The sequence below is a fragment of the Aristolochia californica genome, unplaced genomic scaffold (assembly GCF_029961685.1).
Source record: "Aristolochia californica isolate CCGP_79_NKW_82.1479 unplaced genomic scaffold, dmAriCali1.0.hap1 SCAF_1, whole genome shotgun sequence".
NCBI classification, from domain to species: domain Eukaryota; kingdom Viridiplantae; phylum Streptophyta; class Magnoliopsida; order Piperales; family Aristolochiaceae; genus Aristolochia; species Aristolochia californica.
Window position 1 is genome coordinate 10,261,984 of NW_027181770.1, and position 13,460 is coordinate 10,275,443.

A 13,460-nucleotide genomic window follows, 5' to 3' on the forward strand; every position below is an offset into this window, starting at 1 on the left:
AGGATTGACACTTGAATCAGCAAGTTTGATGGTATGGATTTTGCGTTCTATATGATGCAAATCGAATATTATTTGTACAGAAAAAAAGTTGCACGCACCACTTCTGGATATGAAACCAGAAAGTATGAAAGATGATGAGTGAAATCTCCTCGATAGACAGGTGTTGGGAGTAGTACGATTAACACTATCGAAGAAAGTTGCTCACAACATGGCGTCGGAGAAAACCACAGTGGGATGATGAAGATTACGTCTAACATGTATGAGAAGCCTTCAGCAAATAGTAAGGTACATCTCATGAAAAAACTCTTCAATTTAAATATGACAGAAAATACATCAGTGGCATCACATTTGAATGAGTTTAGCATGATTGTCAATCAGTTGACGTCCATTCAAATTAAATTTGATGATGAGGTTCGTGCATTAATTCTTTTGTCGTCTCTGCCAAATTGTTAGGAGCCTATGAGGGTTGCGGTCAGCAATTCCGTAGGCAAAGGGAAGTTCATAGAAAGTTTGGGATACCATTCTTGCGAAGAAAGTTCGTAGAAAGGACTCCAGAGAATCATCAACTTTTAATTCTAGCCTAAGTGTCGATACTAGGGGCATGAACTTCGAGAGGAATTTCAACAAGGGCAAGGGAAGAGGAAAGTCAAGAAATGGTAGAAGCAAGTCCAAATTCGGAAGGAACGTGGAATGCTAGTCTGGTCACATAAATAAAAACTGCAGAGCACTGAAGAAGAATGAAAAGAAAAGCAATGCTGCAAATTCGATGATTGAAGAGGTAAAAGAAGCTTTACTCTTGTTAGTTGATAGCCCTATTGACTCTTGAGTGTTAGATTCAATAGCTTCTTTTCACACCACCGCACGTCACAAGATCATGGAGAACTATATTGTTGGAGATCACGAGAAGGTGTATCTTGCTGATGGAGAATCTTTGGATATTGTCGGTATTGGTAATGTCAGTTTGAGGATGTCAAATGGGCCAATGTGGAAAATTCACAAGGCATGTACTAAAACTTATTCGTAATATAATCTCAGTAGGGCATCTTGATGATGAAGGTCATAATGTGACTTTTAATGGTGTTGCCTGGAAAGTCACTAAGAGAGTCATGGTTGTTGCACGAGGAGTTAAAACTAGAACTCTTTACATCACTTCCAGTTGCAGAGACATGGTTACAGTTGTTGATGCTATTACTGCTTCTGATTTGTGGCATTATAGGCTTAATCACATGAGTGAGAAGGGATGAAAGTGTTTCAGTCCAAAAGGAAGCCTCTAGGGTTCAAAATTGTAAACAAAAATTTTGTGTGAAGGCTGTATTTTTTACAAGAAGAAAAGGGTTTGCTTTTCTAAGGCAGGAAAGGAGCAAAAGACAACAAAATTGGAGTTGGTTCACACTGAAGCGTGGGAGCCTTCAACTGTTACTTCCCTTGGTGGTTCTTAATACTATGTGACATTTATTGATGATGTAAGCAGAAAGGTATAGGTTTATTTCCTTAAAAGGAAATCTGATGTCTTTGATTCATTCAAAAGATGGAGAACAATGGTTGAGAATGAGACATATTTGAAGGTGAAATATTTGCAGTTAGATAATAGGGGAGAATACATAGAAGATGATTTCAAGCGGTACTGTGTTGATAGTGGAATCAAGATAAAGAAGACCATTCCTGGAAAACCTCAACATAATGGTGTGGCTGAGAGGATGAACAGAACTTTGAACGAGCGTGCTAGGAGCATGAGATTACATACAGGATTGCCAAATATGTTCTGGTTTGAGGCTATTAGCACCATTTCCTATTTGATTAATAAAGGTTCCTCAACACCATTGGATTGCAAAATACCTGAAGAGGTCTAGAGCGGCAAAGAGGTAAACCTTTCTTTCTTGAAATTTTTTGGTTTTGTTTCTTATATTCACATTGATTCTGCAGTTAGAAGTAAACTTGATGCTAAATCTAAGATATATTTTTTTATTGGCTATGGTGGTATCGATTTTGGTTATCACTTCTGGAATGACCAAAGTCGTAAGGTTAGCAGGAGTAAGGATGTGGTCTTCAATGAATGTGTCCTACATAAAGATAGGTTGAGAACATAGTCTGAGAGCACAAGTGATGAAGTCAAGAAGTCTGAAGTGATTCAGTTGAGAGATCTTCCAGTTATTGAGATGGAGAATATTGCTCAGGAAGACCAAGTAAACATACCCCTAGAAATAAATCAGAACATTCCTGTGATTGAATTCAGAAGATCTGCTAGAACTAGTAGACCACCAAAGAGGTACTCCTCTACGGTGAATTATATTTTTTTGACTAAGGTGAACCAAAGAGTTATGAGGAAGTCGTGCAAGTTGATAAATCAACTAAGTGGGAGTTGGCCATGAGGGATGAGATGCACTCACTGTTGTGAAATCAGACATGGCTGTTAACCAAGTTATCAAAAGAGAAAAAGGCCTTGCAGAATAAATGGGTGTACCGAATAAAAGACAAACATGATGGCAACAAGTGGTACAAGGCAAGACTGGTGGCAAAATGTTGTCAACAAAAAAAAGGCATTGACTACATTGAGATTTTCTCTCAAGTAGTGAAGTTGACTACTTTTAGAACATTGTTTGGACTAGTGGCAAATGAAGACTTACATTTAGAGCAGTTGGATGTAAAGATAGTCTTTTTTCTAGTTGCAGCCACAGGGTATCAAAGCATAAGGAAAGGTGAAAATAGTGTGCAAACTTCAAAAGAGCTTGCATGGTCTTAAACAGGCACCAAGACAATGGTATAAAAAGTTTGACACCTTTATGAGTAGTAATGGTTTCTTGAGGTGTCAGGCAAATCATTGTTGTTATGTGAAGACGTTTGATGAGTCCTACATCATTCTACAACTTGCAAACAGAAAATAGATAAATTGAAAAGGGATTTGTCCAAGAATTGCAATGAAGGATTTGGGTGCTGCAAAACAAATCGTTAGGATGAGGATTACTAGGGACATTGATGTCTTGAAACTATCACAAGTAGAATACGTGAAGAAGGTGTTGAGCAGATTCAACATGAATGATGCAAAACCAATGAATACTCCTTTGGCAAGTCACTTTAGCTTATTTAACGAGCAATCACCTTCTACTGAGCAGAAGCGAGCCTACATGGCCAATGTGCCTGAAGCTTTTGCTACTGGCAATCTCATGTATGCCATGGCATGCACAAGACCAGACATAGCTCCTGCAATGGGAGTTGTGCGCAGATATATGAGTAATCCGGGTAAACAATATTGGGAAGCAGTGAGGTGGATTCTCAGGTATTTGAAAGGTACTGCAAACTCAGCCTTATGTTTGAGAAAGTCAGATTTGGGATTACAGGTTTATGTAGATGCTGACATGGCTGGAGACATTGATGGAAGGAAGAGTTCCACTGGATATGTATACACATTGGATGGTATAACAATTAGTTGGATCTCTAAGTTACACAAGATAGTTGATCTTAGTACTAATGAGGCAGAACATGTCGTCGTGACCAAAGCAAGCAAAGAGATGGTATGGATGTAGTCTTTCTGGGAAGAATTAGGTCTCAAACATGGAAAGAATGTGTTGTATTGTGAATGTCAGAGTGTTATTCATTTAGCAAAGAATATTATTGATCATGCCAAAACAAAGCACATACAAGTGCATTATCACTTCATCAGATCGGGTCTGAAGGATGGAGTCTTAGCACTTAAAAAGATTCAAGGAATTCAGAAACCGACTGATATTTTGACAAAGACTGTTACGAGAGAAAAACTGAAGTTGTGTGAAACTTTAGTTGGACTTCGCTCTAAGAATTGAGAAGTTGTTGCCGCTGTAGAGGAGATATTGACGATGGTTTAGTCTCCAAGTGGGAGATTGTGAAGTTGTGGAGTCTAATCAATGCCCTATGCTGTTTTATTAAGGGCAGTTTGGGAATTATACTCTTGTATAATGATTGCCCTAGTTTTCGCTTTAAACTTGAGCCATCATTATTAGGGTTTTACCATCAATCCAAGGAACATCATTAGTTGTGGTTGAGAGAGGCTAGAGAAAAACGACATGTAAGTGTATGCGAATTTTCTTGTAAACTATTTCAACTTCATAGTGGATTAGTACAGCTGCGGAAGACAGGATGTCGTCTCACCTTAAGGTAAATTTGTATAAATCTTGTTTTTTCTAGTACTTGTTTTTTCTTTCTTCCACATTTATTATTATTGCTCTTGTTAGTTTGAAATTAGGGCGTCTAATTCCTAACAATGCCCTTATGAATAGTATCTAAGAAAAATCTAGCATGACTAGTACAAGAAATAAAAGGTATTTTATGGCTTGTAGCCATTTTATGGCACTACCTCTTACAAGATAATTTTATTAACAACTTCTTATTGACTAAACTAGAAAGAGATCTCTTAGAAAGATGCAAGAGAAAATGTAGAGGAAAATAAAGCATGCTCCTTGTTCTGAAAAGCATACAGCCCTTTATATATAGTCCCTTGAGCCATTAAAGTGTCATTCTACAAAGACTTAACATCAAAGTAATCAGAAAAAAATCAATGGAGCAATTATTATCTTTAGTAAACTAATGAACTGAAATCATTATAGTAGGAACATAAAGAGTTCGAGGAAGAGTGAAGGAGTTATTAGTGGTAAATAAATGTACCAGTCCACCAGATTGTATAGGCAATAAACTACCATTACCCACCATAACCTTATGAGAACCATCATATGGAGAGAGAGAGAGAGAGAGAGAGAGAGAGAGAGAGGTCATTGGAGTGTGAGTCTTGTAAGAGGTAGTGCTAATATCTGGATGCCAAGTGTCATCTTTGTGTTCAAATTAGAGAGATGTGAGGGCCGCATGTTATGACGTAGTTCTTGATTAGCTAACATGTCAATAAATTCGTCAGGCGGTTTCACTAAAACTGCATTAACAAATGAATCATACTCTAGACTTAAACCAATGCACGCCTAGAAAGCCAAAGGCACTGGTATGGCTGATAAGAAGTCACATATGAAGTTGTTGTTGTAGATGAAGCTCATGTACCAGGGGTGAGCATAGGCGAAGGTGCACTTGTTCCAGACATCATGCTTTATTTTGAGGCCAACTGCATGTCGAAGAGCATCTTGTTCCATGGTAGCTTTCAGCCAACTAATGAGAAGAGTATCACTTCTCTCACGTGTGAAAAATTAGGAGTTAGGAATTGAGAGTTCAAAGGATAAAGAGTGGAGAGGTGGTTTTTAGAACCATCCATGTGCGTATAGAGATTTTGAGATTGCGAGACTGATTCCCATTGATCCCTCCATAGGACATAGGTAGAGTATGTAAGCTTAGCAAAGATAGAGAGCTGTTATTGAGGTGACTGAGACCGAAGTGGAGGAAGAAGAGGAGGGAACAAGAGCCATGGTATGTGAGATAGAGAAGAGTTGCGGAAGAGATCACATCAGTGTAGGAGAAAGTTTTAGCAAAAGAGAGGAGAATGTAGAGGAGATGCATGCCACAAGAAAAGGTGGAGTTCCATCAGCTCTACATACCATATTAAGAAGAGATGATTGATAGGGAAATCTGGAATTTGAATTCAATTTTGGTTGGTTAATTATCTGCTTGAGGATAACGTACATATTTATATACTGAGTCTCAATGTCTCTAAGCCTTGACATATTTATTGTTTCTTGAATTTAGGTGATGCCTTCTTTAGGATTGATGGGTTGGTAAGAGAGATTTTTGCTTTGATTTGCTATCAAAGCTGTATTTGGCAAGAGTTTGGTTTGATTCAAACTCTTGTTGTGATTTTGGTTGTTAATGGCCAGAGATGGAAGTGTTTCAGACACTTTCCTTCCTTAGGTTGTTGATCGTGTCAAACGCCTAGCCAATACAACCCAAAAGACCGGTCTATTAAGTGTAGAAAACCAATACCTAACCCAGGTGGACCAGGGGTGGACGGAACCTAACCCAGGTAGACTAGAACCACCTAGCTCTGATAGATCATCTATCAATAACATGGTGAGAGTGGGATATAGAGCAATACCTAGCTGAGTAGTTCAAGTTTACTAGTTGAAGTGGGGAACCAGTAGACTTGGCCTAGTCAAAAGGGGCACCTTCCTAGAACTTGAATACAACCATGGAAGAAGTAGGGATGGCATGCAATCATGGTCAACCAAGTCTCATCACTTTGGGCATTGGGTGGGGAAAAACAGCCCACTTCTCACTTCTCCTCCCTCACACGTGTTAGCACATTGGGAGAGAGAAACCCTGATCTATATTTTTTTGGATTTAGTTTAATTTTTAAAATATAATATTAACATTAACCGGGTCTGTTGACAATCTAAATTGATTGACTTGAGTTTAACATGACCAACTTAAACTTAATTTCATTCAAGGTGTCCCAATACAAAGTTAAGCAAACAACTACTAACTGCACCAAGAATTTTTTTATGGCTAGTAATTAATTTTTTATACTGCTACTCCACTCGCACGGGCAGACTTTGCTCTAAAATTAAAAATTTACTATGATTAGTTAAACAACATCTACAATAAAGAGTTTCAAGAGACTTAATCACAACACTTGCCCAAACACTTTGGGACTTAAGGTCAAAAACTTTTGCAAGTAGGTGACATGCTTTCTATTAAAATTATAAATATGCCTCTAGGTAGGCAAATATGATAATCTACCAGTAATTTCAGTAGCTCTACCTAAGATTTAAAATAGATGCAATTGAGAACTTTTTATTGTTGGCAATATTAGAAGTTTTTCAAAGAAGAACTACACTTGGTATTAAAAGAAAATGCTTGTAATGATATGACCATGTGTAGGGGTGGTATCGAACCGAGCCAATTTGCGAGCAGCTTGAGCTCAGCTCGGTTCAATTCCATTTATCTGGATCTCAAACCGAGTTTGAGATCCAAATATGGCTCATTTGAGTTAACGAGCCAAGCTCAACCGAATCATGTTCGGTCAAAAGCTCGCAAGCCTGCCCGTTAACTGGCTCAGGAGTCAGGAGCGGGAGTGAGACCGAGGGGGGGAAAATTCTTCCTCCCCTCGTCATCGCCTAGCCCCTCCCATCCGTTGTTGTGGCCGCATCTTTCACCGTTGACAGCTGCTCACCGGCCGCCTTTGCCACTACTCGGTTCGATTTCTTCCTTCCATTTCTTCCTCCCCTTGTCTACCTTCGACGCTGCTTCCATCTTCACTATTTTCGTCGCCACCGCTTCCATTGCTGCCGCCAGCCCCGACGACAGATCCTCTCCGGCCCTGCTAGATCCCTTCCCTTGGCGTCAACTATGGGGAAATAATTTTTCCCTTTTCACGAAGACAATGTGCGATTTTCAGCTATCCCTTCCTCATAGCTCTTGAAGAAATTGAAAAGACTATTCAGTCGAAATACGTTTCTAGGGCCTATTAGTGGTTTTTTCAAGAAATGTCAAAAAGACATTTTTAGTAGAAATATGGTTCTAGTGTCTATTAGTGCCTCATGTTTTTTGGAAACATTTTCCTAATTGGAAATTCTTACTAAAAAAATCATATTATTTTTTAAGTAAGATTTTCCTGCCAAGATGGGCTAGAAAACGTATAGAAATTTTTTGAATAAGTATTTGACAGTTGATACTGTAACACTTTTAGTATGACGCAATTTTCATAGCAATTTTGTGTTTGATATTTTATTTGATTAAAAATTTATCAATAAGAATAGTAATATATTTGATTGATTATTAATTTTTATTTATTTCCCTTGAAGAGGCAATAGGAGGTCCATTTAACTTTCCTAAGAAAATTTTAAAATATTTCTTGTAATTTTCTAGTAAGTCACTACTAGTAATAGGATTTTATTTAAAGGTTTTTTTTTTAAATATGTATCCTAGAAAAAACATTTCTAGTTTTTCCTAGAATATAAATTTTCAACCAGGGGCACTAAGGAGGCCATAGTAAATTTATGGCCTAATTCAGAAATTACAAAATAAGGTAGACAACATTTGGGGTAAAATGGATTAATATTGGTACGTTCTAATCCATTATCGAGATTCAATCTCGAACCTCCTCTATCATTTTTTTTTTAAAATTTATACATAATTTTATATATAATTTATTTGATATATATTTTATGCAGAGCATTAAATGTAGGTTGAAGCTTAAACTTGGCTCGAGATCGGTTAAAATTATTAGGCCCAAGGCAAGAGTCGGCTCGAGCTCGAGTTCAAAATATTTAAATCAAGCTCAGCTCGAACATAGGAAGGTTTGGGCTCCACTCAATTCAATGCCACCCTTATGCCCAATTTTATGTAAAATTTATGCATAATTTTATATACAATTTATTTTACATGTATTTTTTGAAAAGTTTTAAATGTATGTTGGAGCTCGAACTTGAGACATGTATTTTTTTAAAAGTTTTAAATGAATGTTGAAGCTCGAGCTCAGCTCGAACTCGGTTAAAATTATTGGGTTCGAGTTCGATAACAATTTTAGGCTCAAGCTAGAGTTCGAAATATTTAAATAAAACTCGGCTGGAATATAGGTAGGTTTGGGCTCGGCTCGGTTCGATGCCAACCCTAACCATGTGAAACTAGACTTCCAGCATCAAACATCAAGTACTATAATATAATATTATAAACAATGTTCATAAATAGTTAGCCTTCAATGAGAAACCTTGCAAAGGTACTTCTTGAGCACCTAATAATGGCTCTTGCACTTTGAGAAAACAATTGGGAGCATTTGGGAGTTAAGAAATTAGAGTGAGCAAACATCTCTTGAAGTTTTGGTCGAGTTTGATGTATATAACACATTTCTCAATGTTTTGAAAACTAGCCATTGTGAGTGAATAAGTTTTTTTTTGGTATTTTGTAAAATTAAATCAAAATAACTTCCAAAAATTATGACAAGAGTCAACAAATTCTATCTTTGTTATTGATCATATTGGTGGGTCACTAATAAAGTTTGAATATATATAGTCTCTAAATTAACCACTAAGATTTCGAGTATAGAGGGCGGGCGACTATAATTGGCAAGGGTCAACTTCCCTTTGTTTCTTTTTCTTTATAACGGACTTGACTCCTCCCTTATGGTCTCAAATCCTTTTAACTTCAGTATAGGAGTCGACTCTACTTTCTAATCCAAAAAATTTTGTAAGTCGATATCGAATCTTCTTTTCTTTTCTGCTTATTGGATGAGGTTGACTCCTTCTGAATGAGCTCGACTCCTTTTTTAACTTCTGTATTGGGGTCAACTCCACCTTTTAATTCAAAACTCACAATAAGCATTTTCTATTGTTTGTAGCAAGTGGGTTGGATTCTACTAGTAAGGTATCGACTCCTCTTTCAAAAATAACTATTATGCCTTTGATTTCTACAAAAAAATTATGGTTAAAATATGGGTTCTTAGAGGAACATTGAGCCTCAATTCCCATAAAAACTTGGTGCATGCAACTCTAATACAGTTGAGATATGACAAAAGAAAAAAAAGTGTGAAGAAACTATTAGAAGATAGTCCCGTATAGATTAGTGGGAACAAGATCTTGGGTATATTAGTTTGAAAATAAGGTTTTTAACTTCACTAGTCATTTTAGGATGAGTCTTAGGCCCAACTTTATATAGTATCATAGCAGGTGTGCATACGTGAGGCTCCACCCAAATTGTCCACTTATAGGAACCATATACGGTGGTTACTTATGAGGGTGAGTGTTCAAAAACAGTTTCATATGGATTAGTGAGTATAAGATTTTAGTTTATTAGTTGGAAGATAGACTTTCTAACTTGACAAGTCATTTTGGAATGAAATTTGAACTCAACTTCACAAAAACAACATAAACGTCTAATAATATAGATGTTCTAAGTTTGTTCTTTTACTTTTTTCCTACTTTTACAATCCTTCACTAAGATGCTCCCTCACGTACACTTGAGTAAAACTATGACTGCGGCTGCTGATGTTTACTACTTTCTCTCTACATGGTGGTTGCACTTGATGCCCTAGAGTCTATATATGGTGGTTGCACTTGCACAAGTTTGAATTCATTCAGTGGTTTCGTTTTCTTTTTTAATCGACAACAAGTGCAACAGCTGCTGGGCTGAGTGAGACAGTATTCATCTCAGATGATGAATATTATATTCCTTTTAGTTGTTATCTTTGGAGTTTGGACCATGCATAATGGGCAGAGGGTGACACTTTAAATGACTTCAACACTGTGAGTGAGGTTACTAGTATGCACCTTTGTCAGACATAACTAACCCCTTCCTAACCTCTTCTCTATTTGTCAAAGATGATCCATATATCCAAGTAAACTAGCAACATCTGCTTTCTCGATCATCTACTCTGACAAGACACAAGTGAAGGTGCTTATCCAGAAATCTGATCAGCTAATTAGGTTCTTCATGGTTGTCTATCGGAGTAATGGTGTGAAATCTGATCATATATTTGATACCATGCAGTAGTAGAATCCACACTGGCTGGAGCATGGAGTAAGAGATTTTTGTGAAGAGAAGAAATTAATCAAGAGAAAGAAAGAGTTTTCTTTCTTATTCAATATCTATATAGCTTGACACCACACGTCGGGGTGGAAGATTCAGGGCCTTGCAATACATGGCAAAATCAGGCCTCTTCAATTTCTATCTATTTAAGTACAAAATTTTCTATGTTTTACGTCTCGGAACATCTTGGAACGACGAGGCCACGAGTGGTTCCATGCACGTTTCTGCAGGAGGACTCCGCCGGCCGGTTCTGATAAGTGAGCTTAATGTTTTCCAGCCCGATCCCTGTGCATGGGTTGCTCCCGCTGCAGTCCAGTTTCAGCGCCACCTCTGTCCCTGACGTCCCACGGATGTCATTGTAGCTGACTCCGCTGATTTTCACACCAGAAGACTGTAGAACCGTAGAAAAAGGCAGAGATCAGAACTGATTCAAGCAACTGAAATTGACCAGAGGATCTCTTTTAGTGTTTTCGATTTTTAGGTTGACATCAAATTGATCCCTCAAATGAAGACGATGTAAAACTGGGTTTGACACTTTTTGATGTTTGACTCTTAAAAAGTCGACCGAAATTGGAGGAGATTTATGCTGTCATCATCATTTACGCAACCCGATTCAGAATCCGTAATGCAAAACGTTTGTTATGGGCTAATTGGACCTTCTGAGGCGATTCTATATTCTTACCTGATCAGGGCAGCCATGATTTCCGGGGCAGTAATTCTGGTCAATAATGATGGGGTTGTCGACATTGTTCATGATCGCATCCTGGAAAATAACTCCCTGCACGAACCCGTTACTTGCTCTTCCCCACGACTTGATTCTCAATCCGTTTTCTGTCCCTGTAAATACCACACTCCTTACTGTGACGTTTTGCACGCCGTCCTCGTTCTGGTCCTTTCCCAGGCTCCCAATGCTGCCAAAGCAAAATAAAAGCGTTTAATGGAGAAAGTTTTAGTCGTCAAGTTTACAGTACTGAAAGGAGATTGTCGGCCTACCTGATGCCATGGCCGGGTCCACAAGTGACGTCTTGGACGAAGAGATTCATGGTGCCAGGGCCAATCGAAATGCAATCGTCTCCGGTCTTGATTCCACTACTCAAGACGGAGACTCCTTCCGAGTGTTGGACGTGTATTCCGTCGGTGTTCGGGCTGTTGCCGTCGGCCACAATCTGCACTTTCTCCAATTTACAGTTTCTGCAACCTTCCAACGCAATGTGACCCAGCTCGCTGTTTACCGACGTCAAGCCGCTTATTAATATATTTTCCGCTTTGCTGAACGTCAATGACTGCAAAATGTAGAAGAATCAAACAAAGTGAAAAACCAAAACTCTTTTAAGTAATTACTTCTTGATTTTCTTCCAAGATAAGATGTTTAGTGTTTGGTATTAAGTGTGGCGACTCACTGCTGTGCCGCCGGGGCAAGAGCCACCGCCGTGCTTGCAGTCCCACAAAGCCTTGCCCTGCCCATCGAGGATCCCACCATAGATTGAGACTCCCCTCACGCCATCGAAAGTAAGCCAGCGATCATTTGAAGACAGGGACTGATAGTTGGGCGCCATTAGAGTCCCGTCGATCCGGATATCAATCCGGTCGTTCTTACATGGGCCCTCGAAGTTGGTCTGGCTCAACAAGAACCTCCCTTTTGGGACGTAAATGGCAGCGGTCCCCTGCGAAGCGCAGGCGGCATTCCATGCTTGGAGGAATGCCTTGGACGAGTCCGATCCTCCGCCGGGACTCGCTCCATAATCGACCACGTTGTAAACAGCCTTCGCCGAAGCGAAGAAGAAGAAGAAAACGAAGAGAAGTGACAACGGGGAGTGGGATGAGTTAGCCATTTCAGCAAACAGACAGTTGCAGTAGGGAGAGTGGGAGTAATGGGCGAATAAGCGAGCGGTGAAGAGGTTATGACCGTTTAACGAGTATTTATAGTGCTAAAGTTTGGATTAAGGCGAGAAAAAATCTCATCAATAAGCGCCGAGACCGAGCCAATGTTGTTGCAGGTTTTAATTTCTTCTCAATTCAACAACCTCTGTGAAGTTAATTTTTTAATATACATAAGAGAAATCGCTTGGGATGTTCTTAATTCCTCATGGATTGTGAAACATGCAGGCGCCGTTACTCTGAAATTTCAAGGGTGTAGTTACTTTAGGACTGGTGAGACGGTGACGGTTAACGTGAGAAAAGGAAATAAACTTGGTTTCTTTTTCTTTTTTCCGCTGTTATCGTGACAAACTTCAAACATAAGTAGCCCAGACGGCGGAAGCGTCTCTGCAAGTCTTACTTAATCGACCCCGGAGATTGAGTCGAAAGGAACCGTTTTCCCATTTTGCCACCCATTTCAACCAAGAATTTCCAAGGTCGCTGCTTCATTTACTGGAATCCCAAAGGACGTATCGGTATCCACACCGATGCAGCCGCAAATTCCGGCTCATGGCTGCCCACTCTCCGACGATGACGCCGGTGATGCGAACTCATAACGTAAAACGAAATCACCGTCCGTAAATACCGTAAGATCGCACGCTATCCGACTCAAGGGCCCAACGTGGGGCCTCCTCATAATTGAATTTTCGTAACTAAGAACGCCTGAAACTGGGGGAAGGTCGGTGTTCTCTCTTCTGGGGCTTTAATTTTTCTCTACTATTATCCATATTTGTTTTGGGGACTTTGCCTGGGAAGAAGATCTTCAAATCGGTTAGGATCATGTGAGAAGACCACTTTTTTCTTCATCTTTGAATAAACATTTCCATTCCGGCTCTGATCTCGGAGCTAATCTAGCATTTAATTCCTTTACAAGCATTAATTCTCAGGCATTTGCTCGAGAATAAACAGAGTCTAGTAACGTACATGGCTTCTGTATCTATTTGGGTACCTCAGTTTATAGTACTTTTTGAAAGAGGGAAACATGATAAATTTGAGCAACAACAGAACAAAACTTGCCAGTAGCTCATGTTTGGAGATAGTTGGGAAGGCTATGTCCATGAAATACGAATTCACGCCTCGTTTTTATGACTTTGTTTGTAGCCGATGGAGAGACCTCC

General features: G+C 39.1%; 1 protein-coding gene across 1 annotated transcript; it reads right to left on the bottom strand.

Moving 5' to 3' along the window:
* Nucleotides 1-10,594: 10,594 nt before the first annotated feature.
* On the bottom strand, nucleotides 10,595-12,257 carry LOC137946126 (polygalacturonase-like). The gene is made up of 4 exons (XM_068792327.1): nucleotides 11,826-12,257; nucleotides 11,419-11,708; nucleotides 11,108-11,336; nucleotides 10,595-10,816 (listed from the first exon to the last, which is right to left on the bottom strand). The coding sequence occupies exons 1-4, from the start codon at nucleotides 12,255-12,257 to the stop codon at nucleotides 10,595-10,597; spliced, it is 1,173 nt and encodes a 390-aa protein (XP_068648428.1).
* Nucleotides 12,258-13,460: the final 1,203 nt, after the last annotated feature.